Genomic DNA, 15063 nt, shown 5'->3' with positions numbered 1-15063 from the left:
ATATAGAGCCACAGGCACTATGAGTTACTGAATGTTATATGATGTGGTCAAACAGCGCTAATCGGGGCCTGTGTGCTAAATTGGGACTTTATGCTCGAACATTCTTTACAGTTTGAATCTATAAAAGGCTTCTTAAAAGAATGTTGGGCTAATTTATCAATAGATGCTTTATTTGTTTTTTTTTAATTCTTCGTATTAATAGGAAACATCTTTTGGGATAGTATCAAACACTCATGTGGTGAAATAAGGTATCAATATCACCCCAACCAGCCTGTCCCTTGTTTCTCACAAAATATGGATTATAGCATGTACTTTTTATAGCCCTTGCTTTTGTTCCCAGCTCAACAGAATACCACTGCAGTGTCTTATTACATGTGGAAAAAGGGACATTGTAGCCCATTGTAAATATGTATATTGTTCATTGTATCTTGTTGATATTGCATGGAAGCTGTTAGTCATTGTCCTTAAAGTGAAGCCAGGTAGGTTATGGGTAAGGATCAGATTACAGGATACAGGTGAGGGGAAGCTAATTAGTATCCATTGTTCTCAACATGATTAGATCAGACATTTTGTCTAGAGCCCAGCAGGGGACCTTCTGTGGAAGTACAGCTCAACTCCACTCCCCCTCCAACCCCCTGATACAGCACCCACCAATGGTTAAACAGGATGGACCAAGGGGTTTGACCAGGGAGGGGATAACACTGTGGAAATTAGACCCTAGATATAAGGAGCCACTCCAGGTGGCAAGGATATATTCATTCTGGGACTGGAAGCTGGTTTTAGAGTTGCCATTCTCTACCAGTGAAATACATCGGCAGATCCACGATTCGTTAAGTCCGGACAGCCACGTGACTAACTCCTTAAGCTAGTGAGGTAAGGGACAGATGATGTGGTAAACCTGCCTGGCATTTATTTACTGTGTGTATATAATAATCTAGTGATTATTTTGATTACAATGAATGTATTATTGTACTTTTCTAACTGCATTTGCCTGAGTGACTGAGAACCCTAGAAGGTACTGGGTGGACTCCCCTGGCACAGTAAGGCACTAGTGGGTGGCCAGCCAGCATGAAGTGGGTAGCATTAGGCCAGATAAACCTGGTATCTTCACAACTTACATCACTGAACTTCACTCAGAAACGTAAGAATGGGAATTTAAAAGACAGTAAATATATTTATTTATACATTGTTACTTCACATATAGGTATAATTCACAGGTGATAAGGGCAAGTTAACATATAGGGGGAGGTGTTCTGTCTTTCAGGGTTTCACCACTCTGAAGATTGTGGAATCTCAATCATAAAGGCGAGATGAAGAGTTTTGGATCCCCAAAGCTGTAACAGAATCCATGGACAAAGGGGGCTCCTAATCTTGTGGCAAAGGGAGGCCTGAATGCCCGTGCCCCAAAGGAGCCTTATGGCTCTGATGATCAGGGAATACAAGCGCCTTTCTCATAGTGGAGAGGGTGTCAAGATCTGGCGATGCCTTGTGCATTTTGCACCAAACACAAAGTCAACAAATGGCCGAACATCGCGCTTAAGAAAATGTCCAATTAAGCACCTTCTTTGCTTGACCCCTAGGAAGTTAACTTCCTTACCCTTTTCCTACATCTCTCGTTGCTCAGTTCATGATACTTCTCTTCACTGGTGACTTAAATGTTCTACCTGTCTTATAGGTCCTCTTCTCTGGTGGACAGGAAAAAATAACACACACACACCCTGCTTCCCCATTATACTAACTTTTTTTTTGTTGCTGCTTTTTAAATTATACATAATACACTGATCAGCCGCAACATTAAAACTACTAACAAATGAAGTGAATAACATGATTATCTCACTACAATGGCACCTGTCAAGGAGTGGAATATATTAGGCACCAAGTGAACAATCAGTTATTGAAGTTGATGTGTTGGCAGCAGGAAAAGTGGGCAAGCATGAGGATGTGATCGACTTTGATAAGAGCAAATTGTGATGGCTAGACGACTAGGTCAGAACATCTTCAAAAAGGCAGATCTCGGTGTGCAGTGCTTAATACCTAACAAAATTAGTCAAGTGAAGGACAACCAGCAACAGGTTCATGGGCGCCCAAGGCTGACTGATGCACGTGGGGAGTGAAGGCTAGCCCCTTCTGGTCCAACCGGTCAGAGTGCCCATGTTGAACCCTGCCCACTGCCAAAAGCGCCTACAACTGGCATGTGAGCGTCAGAACTGGACCATGGAGCAATGTAAAAAGGTGGCCTGTTCTAACAAATTAGAATTTCTTTGACATTATGTTAGTGTGTGCGTGTCTCATTTACCTGGGGTAGAGATGGCACCAGGATGCACTATGGGTAGAATCAGTGTGTGGCTCAGGGCAATATTTTGATGGGAAACCTTAGGTCCTGGCATTCATGTGGATGTTACTTTGACACGTACCACCTACCTAAAAACTGATGCAGACCAAATATATCCCTTAAGGGCAACAGTGGCTTCTTTCAGCAATATAATCTGCCCTGCCACACTGCAAAATCTGTTCAGGAAGGTTTGAGGAACATGACAAAGTTCAAGTTGTTGACTTGGCCTCCAAAATTCCCTAGACCTCAATTTGATCAAGCATCTGTGGGATGTGCTGGAAAAACAGGTCCGAGCCATAGAGGCCCCACCTCGCAACTTGCAGGAATTAAAGGATCTGCTGCTAACGTCTAGGTGCCAGATAGGACCCCTTTAGAGGTCTTGTGGAGTCCATGCCTTGACGTGTCAGAGAAGTGGTGGCGGGAAGGGGGACCTACACAATATTAGGCAGGTGGTTTTAATGTTGTGGGTGATTTGTGTATATTAGTTTTTAGCAGAGCCATCTTACTCCATATAGGAGATTATATTTTAATTACTCTTTAAAACTTAATTAATGTACCAATTTATTTCTCTCTTGATTTGGCTCTACAAACATAAGAATGAAATCACACATTTCTACATTATACCTACACATCTGTTTCTGATTAAGTGACAAAATAAAAAAACATCAGTTTTGATAAATTATGTCCCCTAACTTGATATAGTACAGGGACATAATTTCAATACTAAGTATTTGCTAATGCAATTAATGTACCAATTTATTTAGTTCATCGGCTCAACTCTGCAGCCCTAAAATTAAAAGCAACAGAAGGGACGTCTCATTTTCTTATATTCAACCTCAGAACAAACAGTTTGACAGAATCACATGCCCTCTTCTGGTGATTCTCAAGTAGCGGTCCATGATTGGATGGTTATGTCTTGTCATGATCTATAAGGCTCGGTACACACTACAAGAAAAGTCTAATCATGTGGCGATAGTTTTTAGCAATTTTACCAGTGGTAGAAACAAATAAAAAGTCCTGATCAGCCTGCCAAGTCATGTGTGCACACTGTACTCGTTTTACCTTCAGATTTTCTTCATCTGTCAAACATTGGCTGAAACATTTGGTACTCTGATCTCTCACTGAGGAACCCCAGCACAGAGAGCTCACTGCAGCCTACCTAGACTGTCAGCAACCAGCAGCTTTCAAGACGGACAGCTCCCCAATCATTTACTATCTATATTGTGTGATGTTAGTCCATTCTCCGGTGCAAAATGAAACATACTTGTCAACGTCTATGTATTACATTAACAGCCTTGAAATAATGGTGCATTATGCAAACATGCAAAACATCAATATGTCCAAAACATTCTTTTGCCATGCAAAATAAACATTCTTTAAATTTTGTTCTAGACTTTATAAATCAATTAATAAATCAATTTGTATACTGCTAGGGCAGGCAGGCAGGCTGAGCTGTGAGCGTCCCTGGAAGTAGCACTTGGGTAGGGCCTGGTGAGGTCTGCTTTGGGATGTAAATGAGTGACGGGTACCTTGACTGTGCTGGTAGTTGGCATTGGCAGTAGCACAGTCTAGTGTGAAGGGTTTTTAAAATTTGCACAAAATTAAGGTATAAATGAACAAAGTGCTCGTTATGCTTGATATGAGCCTGTCATTACAGAGGTTTCTGAGCAACGCAGGACAATGAAACATGATGAAAGCCCAGGATACCGGTCCCAGTCCCGGCTGCTCTGTACCAAAGATGGAAAGTAATGTTTGCACGGTGTAAAAGTCTCCGCTGACGGCTTACTATTTATCTATATTGTTACCAGAGAACCGCTGTTGTGAAGACAGACTAGTACATAAGCAGCTGTTCCTATGATGGAATTCGCATAACATGTACAATGAGGGGGACATATAGGGGAGAAGTCCAAGGTCCATCATCACCTCTGTTGTCCATATGGTGGGGGAGTTATATACCTACAGGGGTTCTTTACATTGTCCCCCTAAACAGCCCGTTACAGACTGGGAAAACTCTGCATTTTACACAGAAGAGCAGAATATTGGTGGCAAATAAAAACAATTGCTCCATCTCATCTGCTGCTTCCCGCGACATTTGTATAGATTAATATCAGGTGCTTAATGCATCACACCATCCTTGCTGTTCAGCATCCTCACCTCTGGTCCAGCTGTATCCATGTGTCGGTGGAAATGAGAGAACTACTCGTGGGGTTTGTCTCTGTACACTTATAGCAAAATTGTCGTTCCAATTCTGCAGAACGCATACACACTGCAAAACTGAAACAACGTTAAACGAGATTTTTAGCTCAGTTTCAAAATCTCATTCATTTATACAATGGTCTTTGGAACGATAATCAGTCCTCGTTACAGAGTACACACTACTGTGATATCGGTCCAACCCGTCATTTATAGTCTGATTGGTCGGATAATCGGCTGAAAACACAGTAGTGTGTACCTAGCCTAAGTAGTGAGAAATATGCTAATTTATGAATATATTTACTCTTATCATAATCACTTCCTGCAAAGATAAATAAGGACTACTGAAAACTATCATGTTGCCCACAGCTTATCTATTTATTTTTAGTCTTAAATGATGCCCTAATGTATAAAAAGTGCAATAAAGAGGTCCGTGAACTGAACCTAAATATAATGTAAATAAGCATGGTACTTATTTTGTTTCAAAAACATACATTTTATAACGCAAACGTCATTAATATTTCTAACCTTTTCTCTTAACTAGCATTCTCATCAGCAGCTATTTATATAGCGACACTAATTCCGCAACACTGTACAGAGAACTCGCTCACATCAGTCCCTGTCCCACTGGAGCTTCTAGTCTAGGGAGAGAGAGACTGGGGTCAATGTGATAGGCAATGAACCTACCAGTATGTTTTTGGAGTGTGGGAGGAAATCAGAGCACCTAGAAGAAATCCACGTAAATACAGGAAGAACATACAAACTCCACACAGATAAGGCCATGGTTGGGAATTGAACTTATAGCTGCAGTGCTGTGAGACAGAAGTGCTAACCACTAAGCCACCCTGCTGCTTTACCTTTATGTCTGTGTCAGATCTCCCCTGCTACTGGGCTATATGTAGTTGCCATTACTCTTAATATAGATGTAACAAATTGCATAGTGCAATGTAGTTTGATAAGGTTATATAAAATGTAATAGGTAATTTAGGATATCTGTCTGTACCATTACCAGTGATTTTGTGGTGTGATTGCATTCTGAGATAAGGAGTTTTCACAGCTTATTTAACATTTACAGTGGTCAAAGGGAACATCGCAATGTAATGTCCCAGAGGATGTTGTCACAAAAGATAAACGGAGATCAACAGATGGATTTAAATTCTCACCAGCTCATTTACTTAGCATGTACCGTTATCAAGTTGCAAAGTAATTGCCCAGGTGAGGTTTTATCTATTTCAAATAAAGTGCAAGCAAGTAGAAGAAACAAGGAAGGGGGGGGGGGGGGGATGTCTGATGATCCTGTGAACACCAGACAACAGATGTCCACAAGGAGAATCCTTCCAAAGTATAAAAAGTTGAATACAATTTGTCAAGGGGGTGCAATGTGGGAACATACTTCTGAGATTCAGTAATGATATTGGGGGTCAGGTGCAGCCTTTAGCTTTAGAATGTCTACAAAGCATCGATACAGAGTAATGCGGTGGGGACATGGAATCTTTGCCAATATCAATGGCAGTAGAGGAGGTTCCCCATTAAACTCATGCGTCTTTGGATTAAAGGGGGCGAGAGGGTAGAAGACAAACTACACTTGGAAAGAAATGATATAGGTCTTATTATTGGAAAAATGTTAGACAGTATGACAGAATAGCTACTTCAAGGCATGTGCTGATTAACAAGGAAATTGTCATTCAAAGTGGGTACGAAATTTTCCTGAAAGGCTCCTCTTACTGTAAAGGTTAATGGAGGCTGTGAGGGATTTCACTAATGGATACATTAAGTGGAGTAGTTCCGTGAAGAAGGGAATTGGTGTTATCTGTGTGACTTCATATAGAAAATATAATATGCTTCGCTGCTGGCACCAACACACTGTACGGTCCCAGACCGTCTATAATGGTGAAGCTTCAGCATTTTAATGAGAAGAGCTACACAGTCTGCCCAAAGAGACATGTCTGAAAATACAATTTTGCGAAGTCATTTGAAGAACAGGTGAAGAACACAGAGGAAGTTGTGGGAACAATTACTTAAATGGGACAAAAAAAATAGAAGGAAGGCAGCTATAGCCAGCACTGTTGATTGTATCCAGTGTTATGAGCATTGCTTTTTGAGGACCGTTAATATAACATAAATACATACAGTCCACACATTTCAAATTATAGAAGTATTTTTCTTTTGTGAAACTATTTTCATTGTCTTGACTCTGTACGAATGTCAGATCAGCTTTGGTTAATTAGAAAATCAACCAGAAGTCATCCAATGCATACTGCAGACTGTTGGCATATGTTTGAAAGTATGTCTCAAATTTACAGAGTGCGCTGGATGAGCAATGCAAAAGACCTTGTTGATAGACAACACACTACCTTTATAATAAAGGCCTGCCTTAGCAGGACCTGTGATAACATCCCCACACCACAGAAGACATGGGGGAACTCCGCAAACTCCTTTTTCCATATATCAATCATGCTGCCCATTAACAATGTGCAGCCAGCAGGAGCAAAGACAACCTCCACCGCCCACAGCAGACCTGACATATCATTTATTTAACTCAACCGAAAACTGATTTCCAGCTTTGGGTGGAGCTATCCTTTAACTAAAAACATAATCATTTCTGGCTAGCATAGTATGTGTGTAAATATTTTTATTAGAATACATTCCAAAATATTACTGGATGGTTAAAAAAACAAACAAACAAAAGACAGCTAAATTGGATGCATTTTTAAAAAACACACTTTATGATCAAAGTGACACACCTGTATTATTTTCAAAGCCCAGCACATCGTACTTGGCAAGTGGTAGACTTAAAACATTTTTTAACCTGTTGTATGCAACACCCCCTAATAAAACCTCGAACATCCAAAATATACAAACTAACAAACATTGTTTCATCAAGTCGCATAAAGCTGGGTACACACTACACTGTTTTCGTCCAATAATCGGCTCAATCAGCCGACATACGACCGCTCGTTCAAAAGTCGGGTCAGTGTGTGCTGTGACACGATGGTCGAAAATCTGCCCAAATGGACGATTATCGCCTCATTTGGTTGGTCGTACCGTTTAATATTTTCGTTCCAATCTCGTTTCCGCTGTGTAGTGTGTATAAACTTCCGACCGATCCACAACAGTGAGTACGAAATTACAGTCATTGCTCACGACAACATGGCTGTAAAAAGTCACTAAAGGGACGTCCGCTCTTCCCTTTATCGTTCTAAACAAGGCTAGTGTGTATGCAGTCCATGGACCAAGCGATCGGAACATCGTAAAATCGCTCGGCATAAAAAGATGGTCGAAATTTCTGTAGTGTGTACCCAGCTTAAGACGACAGCATGTTGCAGACAGTACACAAACTAGCTAATCATGTGCAGCCTTGGCCTGATAACCTGTCACTCTCTCACCGTAGAAATACCACTTAAGTTTGAAGGACGTTTTATGATCATTCCCCAATTAGTTATCTGTTTGCCACCCCTTAGTGTGCTGAGAAGGATATGAGATCTTTCTGCAAAGTAGAGGAGCTTACATTGGTAAACATTGGTGAGCACTTAAAACAATTTGTAGACGCAACAAGTTTTTAAATTGCAATATGCCATTATGCAAGAGTCATTTGTAATATGCTGAAATACATAAGCAAAAGGTTGTAAAAACTCAAGATAGGATAAATAGCACTTATTCAGTGCAGAGAGTAAAATATCTATGTGAAATCATTATTGATAGCTTAAAACTGTATAGAGTAGGGGTTTTTTGTATGCCAAGTATCTTAAAAGTCTCTCTATTGTTTCACTTGATATTTCCTAAATTCTAAAACAAGATTTGTAAATCAATTTTCATTTTTTTATCTTGGCTGCCTTGTAGTAAAATAAAGCTCATACTACTGTTATTTTCAAAGGAGAAAATACACCCAAGAAGAAAAATACCTAAACCGGTCTTTCTTTCCAACAACTGAAACTGTGAGGCTCCTTGGTCTCCCACTGTTCTGTACAGTCTCCCTCCCGGTAAGCCCCTGAAAGCTACAGTACCTGGAGAAATTAGAAAGAGTGTGTCTGAATACTGGGTGTTAGGACGGATGGGACAAGCCAAGGCAGCACGAGAATATTAAAGCATGGAATTTATAGGATGGGAATGCTAATGAGAATTCTTATTTGTGGGTCATCTCAACAGATTTCCCACTTGGTCAATACTTAGTTGAACCACCTCTGGCAGCAATTATAACCAGTCATCTTTTTGGATTAGGTTCTATTAACTTTGAATACCAAGAGAGAACAATATTTACCCATTCTTCTTTGCAAAATTGTTCAGTCTGGGTCCGGTTAATTGAGGAGCAGTAATGGTCGGACAAGTCTCAGGTCTTGGCAAAGACTTTGAATTTGATTAAGATCAGGGGGTAAATGTATGAAGCTCCGGGTTCTTCACCACCCGCGAGTTCGGCGTCTTCAGCGCTTAAATTTAAAGCGGCGCTGCCTTGTAAAGGGAAGTTTCCCTTTACAATGCAGCGCCGCTTTAAATTTAAGCGCTGAAGACGCCGAACTCGCGGGTGTTGAAGAACCCGGAGCTTTATACATTTACCCCCAGACCTCTGACTGGGCTACTCAACAATGTTTTTCATTTTAAGCCCAACCAATCTACTCTTGAAGTGTGCTATGAATCAAGGTCCTATAGAAAGATAAACTTCTTCCCAGTTTAAGCATTTTTTTTGCAGAGGGTAGAAGGTTTTTGGTCCAGGATATGTCTACTATGCTTCATTTATCTACACCTGACAAGATGGTCGCCTCTGCTGCTGAAAAGCATACCCATAATAGGATGCCATCATCACTATATTTCAAGGATATGGGGCTTTTTTTCAGCCAGGGCTTCTTCCTTGTGACAATTCCATAATGTACCTTTCTGTGGAATTATCTTGTCTTTGTTTTGAATTTTGCTTAGCCCATAACCATAGAGGACCTCACAGAGAAAGCGTTATTTATATATAAAAGAATGGACAACCAAGGATTCATTAATTTCTTACCAAGTGACGTGAGGCTATTTAATCTGTGCAGATTTTAAATTGTGATTACATGGGGGTATGAATAACGAAGTTTAATCATTTGTGGTTTTTCATTTTTAGAAATGTGAAGGGCTTTGGAATATGTATTTTTATTCAGCATTAGATTTAAAAAAACAAAAACTTATCAATCTAATTAAAATTCAGAACCTGTGGCAACAAAATGTGAAAAATGTGTTGGGGGCTGACTACTTTTTCAATGTGATGTATGTCTGGTACACACCATCATTCTATTACCACATCTTGGTGAAAGCACCATTCTTCCAGGTTTAATATTTGCCTGCTCTAGGAATCTGTAATCATATTCAACTCCCCCTTCAAGTGAATTGGTAACAGACATTCTGTTCTGTTCCTCCCAACTGATGAGTATTGATGTGAGCTTAATTTACAGAGGGCTTTTTGTACCCCCTTGTTTTTTTCAAATGGGCCACTGTCATCAGATCTTCTGAGAGACATTCGGGGACCTCGGAAGCTTCTAATGTCTTTCATACAGCAAGAAACTTGGCGTGGTTTCAAGATCACTTATTCTGCCTATCCTCCCATTATAGTTAAAACATCATTCAGTCCAAGAGGGACTGGAATATGGACTGGAAAAAATTCAGCGATCTATATATACTGACTGCTGGAATATGTAGTGATCATTGGGCTTTCTACGATCCAGAGATCTAATTTGCTCTGCAAAATATTGACCCACTTAAACAAATCTATAGACACTATTCCAGAGTCCCTCTGTTCGTTACAAACCTTCAAGACTGCTTCCCGAAGAATGCTGGAATGCACGTGGTCAATCTCAGAATAGCCATTGAATCCCTGATAGAAATCTTTTTCTGCTTTTAGAAAAAACGACTCTTGTCTGTGAGGGACAGACGTCTGTCTCTTGATCGGAATAACATCTACTTTTGTGTGTAGGATAATTCCAAAGAACACTTAAATTTTCAATGGGTCAAATTTAATTTTCCAAATGATAAAGCATCCCATGCCCAATAATTTAAAACTATATTATCATTATGGTTATGGATGTTTCTACCATTTACTGTAAAGAAAAAATCGTTACGTGATTAATATAACTTGCTCTTTTCTCAGATGGGCTGTCATGTCTTCCTTCCATCAATTTTGTGAAAATCCTTGGCAGGACTTAAAGCCAAAACAGTAGTACTGTGTAGTGAAAATGTGCCAGGGTAAAATCCAGTGGCATTGCCATTCTCAAGATATTTTGTTTTCAGCTTGATATTACACAATTTACAGATCTTGGGGGACAAAATAATCTTTTTTTTTTTCCCCCTTTGCAAACTTGTTGAATTCTGTGTCTATATCTTGAATTTCTTAGATTTCAAATGTAGGAACTTAAAATTAATGATCACCATGATGGAACTGTACTGCTTCTTTACATAAAACACCTTGGAGTATAGACCTTAATATTGCTCTAATGAAGTAACTGGATTAAGACTTACTGCATCATCAAATGTTTACTTACTTTTCTATACAATACTGTATTGTGGGAGACTGTGAGCGATCGGTAATATTAGGGATGCATAATTCATCTCCATCGTGTACCCTTCTCTGAATGTTTGCAGCATCCATTAGTTGCATAAATATCTTCCCAATGGGACAAAAACTGATGAGCCTCACCCACTGGGACCTTTAAACTCAACCTCTATACTACTACAGCATTCTTGAAAATGCAGAGAAAGCCCTTACTTATGCTTGTCTAAGACTGGCATCTAACAGTTATTTCTTTTCTCTTACCTGTTCATGCCTTGAAAAAACACCAACAACTGTGGTGAGCATAATGTAGTTATGCTGAGCACAATAGGCAAATAAGATGCATGGAACTCTGGTGGCCAAGGGTGGCACAAAAAAATCAAGTGGGCAGAGGGGCATGCAAGAGATATGCTGGTGGGCAGAAGCATATACGAAAGTAAAACTGGTAGGCAATGGGACAGAGGAGGGACCAGCTGACAAGCCGCAGAGGGGGACACGGGAGGAAACCACCGGCCACAGAGGGGGGACATGGGAGAGAACAGCTGGTGGCCAGCGGAGGGGGACATGGGAGAGAACAGCTGGTGGCCAGCAGAGGGGGACATGGGAGAGAACAGCTGGGGGACATGTGTGGGAACAGTATGTAACAAGCATTTTATATCGGTGTGACTTGTGCAGCAATCAGTGTGTATAGGGTAAAAGGAGTGGTATGGACCAACAGAGGAGAGGGCCCCAAATCAGTATTTTGCCGAGAGCCCCATGGGACTTAATCCGGCTCTGAATGTAACTGCACAATGCATGTGTAACTCTCAATATCTTTATTTTGTGTATATATAGACATATGTGATATTATACCACAGTTGGTGATAGCATGCTAAAATAGCATGAAATATTTCAAGGGGTGTGACTGTAATTGCAAAACACAGTGCCCAGGGACCAAAAAAAATATTACACCTCTGAATAATATGCAAACACAGGGGGAGCCCAGAATCTCCCCCTCTAGACTAGAATATTTAAAATATAAAGCTATTTCTAGCACACATAAGCCCCTGCAGTGACTTCTCTTTGCATGTACACTTTTCTATAGCGGGCTGCACGAATAACATTTGGCATATATAATACCTTTAATGTAGTATAACCATATAAAGATTTCGTCAGAGTCAACTGAAGATTCCAAACATCACTGAGACACACAAGGATCACAGCAAACACTCCTCTCATTCCCATACGCACTCCTTCAACCAACCTGACAGCAGCAGCTCCTCTCTACCTGTCTGGCCTCTGCGTCCGTCCAGGGGGCGCCTGGTCAGAGCCTCTTCTTAGGTTAATCTGCCCAGTCTTGTATACAGCACGAACCTTGTTCCGAGAAGGGAAACTGATAAAGAAATCCGCGGATCTCCCTGTACAGCCGCAGACACTGCCCGTAACAAAACGACTACAACCCAAGCACATACAAACTGCACATACAGGAAGAGAACCGAACTACACTTCCCACAATCCTTTACACCATAGGCTAAGGAATACAACTTTATTGAACACAAAGACAAACCTATGATGCTACTGCCACATACAAGAGTAATCAGACGCTACAGTTAATGTTAAAAGAAAACAATTCTCTGAATGAAAATTCACTTATTATTTATAACGTATCAAAAAGTCATCGATTCTGTAGTATACTGAATTACTGTAATGTACATGAATGCCTACTGTGGTTTACTAATTTAATAAAATACATGGAACTTGCTTGTAAACTATCACCTGACATCAGAAATAAATTTTAAAAAATGGTCTACTTGACATTATCCTATTGGTTTAATAGATGGGCACAACTGAAACTTTATAATTTTACTGAAATATACATTGCTGTACTCTGTTTTTAGGAAATTATATATATATATATATATATATATATATATATCTATATATATACACACACTTAATAACTGCAACACTTATGCATAGCTAAAGGTTGTAAGCTTACGAGAAGGGCATTCTTTCCTTTGCCTGTTTGCTATTACTCAGTGGGAAATTTACTAAACTGCACGCCACCACGCCACCACACCACAGGTTTTTATGGATTGTGATGCGCAGTTTGTAAACCATGTTATTTACTAAAGGCAAAACTACACATCAAATCGTATGAATCAAGTATCAAATCACTTTGCATGGATACAAAGGGTCCCATTTATCATGCGGTAGTTTGCTAAATTACTCCTGAATACTAAAATGAAAAAGATGTGATAGTGACAGGGGAGAGAGCTGAAAACAAGTGCAGTTTGAGCTATCTCGTCTGTCATTGCGCATCTTGGGGAGTCAATAGTGACACACTGCACAGTAAGTTCCTCAGGAGGGTCCATGCATGCCAGCTCATCCTTATTTTTGTTGTTGGGACGTAAACGAAAGTGATGATGTTTGGCCGTTGCATTCCCACGGCCACGTGTCTTGATTCTGGAGGGAGCCATATCCTGCCTCATAATGCTCTGCTTGTGAAGGGAGGGCCACATGCATCGAACATGCTGCTCCATGATGTGGGTGGACATCCGTGGCAGTCACCGGCACTCTTCACACATGGAGTAGCAGCTATATGAGCTGCTGTGAAGAAGACCAGAGCCCACCTCCACTGGACACAGCAGCTGGTTAGAAACTGGGGGTGAGGGGTTGGTGCACACGTGACAATGTGTAAGTGGTGGAGGAGTATATCTGACAAGAGCATAATGTGTGACATTTAGTTGAGACGTGTGGTGTGTGTTGCCCATGGCATACATACAGCCCAGGCCCCAGATCATATTAATCTACCACTGCACACTGAATTGTTTAATTTTGGGCCTAGGTTCTGAGACTCAAGGGGGTAAATGTTATAAGGTCCGATTTCTGCAAATCACCGATATTTGGCGACTGTGCAGGCAAAATTTGTGCTATATATATATATATATATATATATATATCCCAGATGGGAGGTCCAAGGGGTGAGTACAGGCACAGTGACAGCACCATAAACAGCATCACAGCCTCGTCCCCGCTGCATAATTTTGCAATTTCTGTCATCCCGCCTTGGGGTTATAATGACACAATTCGCAGAGAATTGAGTCTTCAACTGCCTACAAGAATGAGAGACAATACTGAGCTCCTTACACTATAAAGAACTAATCAGGAGGCTCCTAGTGAGCTGGACAGCCTTTAACATTGATTTGCTGCAATGCAGTAATGTGATTGTATTGCACTGACTGCCTAACTGCTCAAAGGCGACCAAAGTAACCGAGCAGCCGGGCAAAGAGGAGGAAGATGGTGGGTCCCAGCTAATTACATCACAATAGTTTTAGAGGTTGAACTGAGTTGCATTTAGGATTTTGGCAATTTAGGCAGTGCTTCCTAAATCCTGTCCTCATGCCCCCCTAAAAGTCCAGACTCTAAAGATATCCGTGCTTGATTACAGGTGACTTAATTAGTGCCTCATTCATTTTGACTCAACCACCTTTGTCCAAGCATGAATATCCTTAAAAGCTGGTCTAGAGTTGGGAAGCACTAAATTGGGGTTTAGGTTGCTGTGAGTATAGGTTTAAAGTTAGGACTAAATAGGGTGAATCTATTCTATTGTGCTTGTAATGAGTTCACAGCAACCTCTAGGAGTATATAAGGCCTGCTAAATACTGGAATCATTTTGTGGCCTATCACTGTGCCACGCTTTGCTTTGTTGTTGCATCCTAGTCCAAGTCCACCTCATTCTCTCAGAGAAGCCTTGTGCCTTTCAGTCTCTTATTAGTTGTATCTCATATTCTGATTTTCTTGTTATCTTTACTTGTTTCTCTGTCCTTGTACTTTCACCCTTAGTTTTCCCTGCTGTAATTCTGACATGTCTAAGTCTTGATGGCATTTGTAGTTTGCCTCTCTACCTATTGTCCCACATCTGTCTCCTGTCCCTCGTACGTCCCGTCCCGTCATTTGCTGCACTCTGTGTGAGTCCCCATAGCATTACTCACACTCATCTGTGCTGCTGACATGTATTACATAATCTATTTGTTACTTGCTTCTGTAT

At 40.6% G+C, this 15063-nt stretch overlaps 1 protein-coding gene across 2 annotated transcripts in view; it reads right to left on the bottom strand.

The window, feature by feature from the left end:
- MICU1 (mitochondrial calcium uptake 1) overlaps positions 1 to 12517 on the bottom strand; it is a 168009-nt gene extending 155492 nt beyond the window's left edge. Inside the window, exon 1 of one of the 2 annotated variants that reach the window (XM_075216581.1) lies at positions 12301 to 12517. In XM_075216581.1, the coding sequence (XP_075072682.1) occupies positions 12301 to 12482 (182 nt within the window). In that variant the 5' untranslated portion in view covers positions 12483 to 12517. Of the gene's footprint in view, positions 1 to 12276 lie in introns of both variants that reach the window. The other variant, XM_075216582.1, reaches the window with a different exon arrangement.
- Between the last annotated feature and the right edge of the window lie 2546 nt (positions 12518 to 15063).

This window comes from Mixophyes fleayi, chromosome 6 (assembly GCF_038048845.1).
Source record: "Mixophyes fleayi isolate aMixFle1 chromosome 6, aMixFle1.hap1, whole genome shotgun sequence".
NCBI classification, from domain to species: Eukaryota; Metazoa; Chordata; class Amphibia; order Anura; family Limnodynastidae; genus Mixophyes; species Mixophyes fleayi.
Note: the sequence above shows the minus strand (reverse complement) of the source record. Positions and strands in the feature narration are given on the sequence as shown.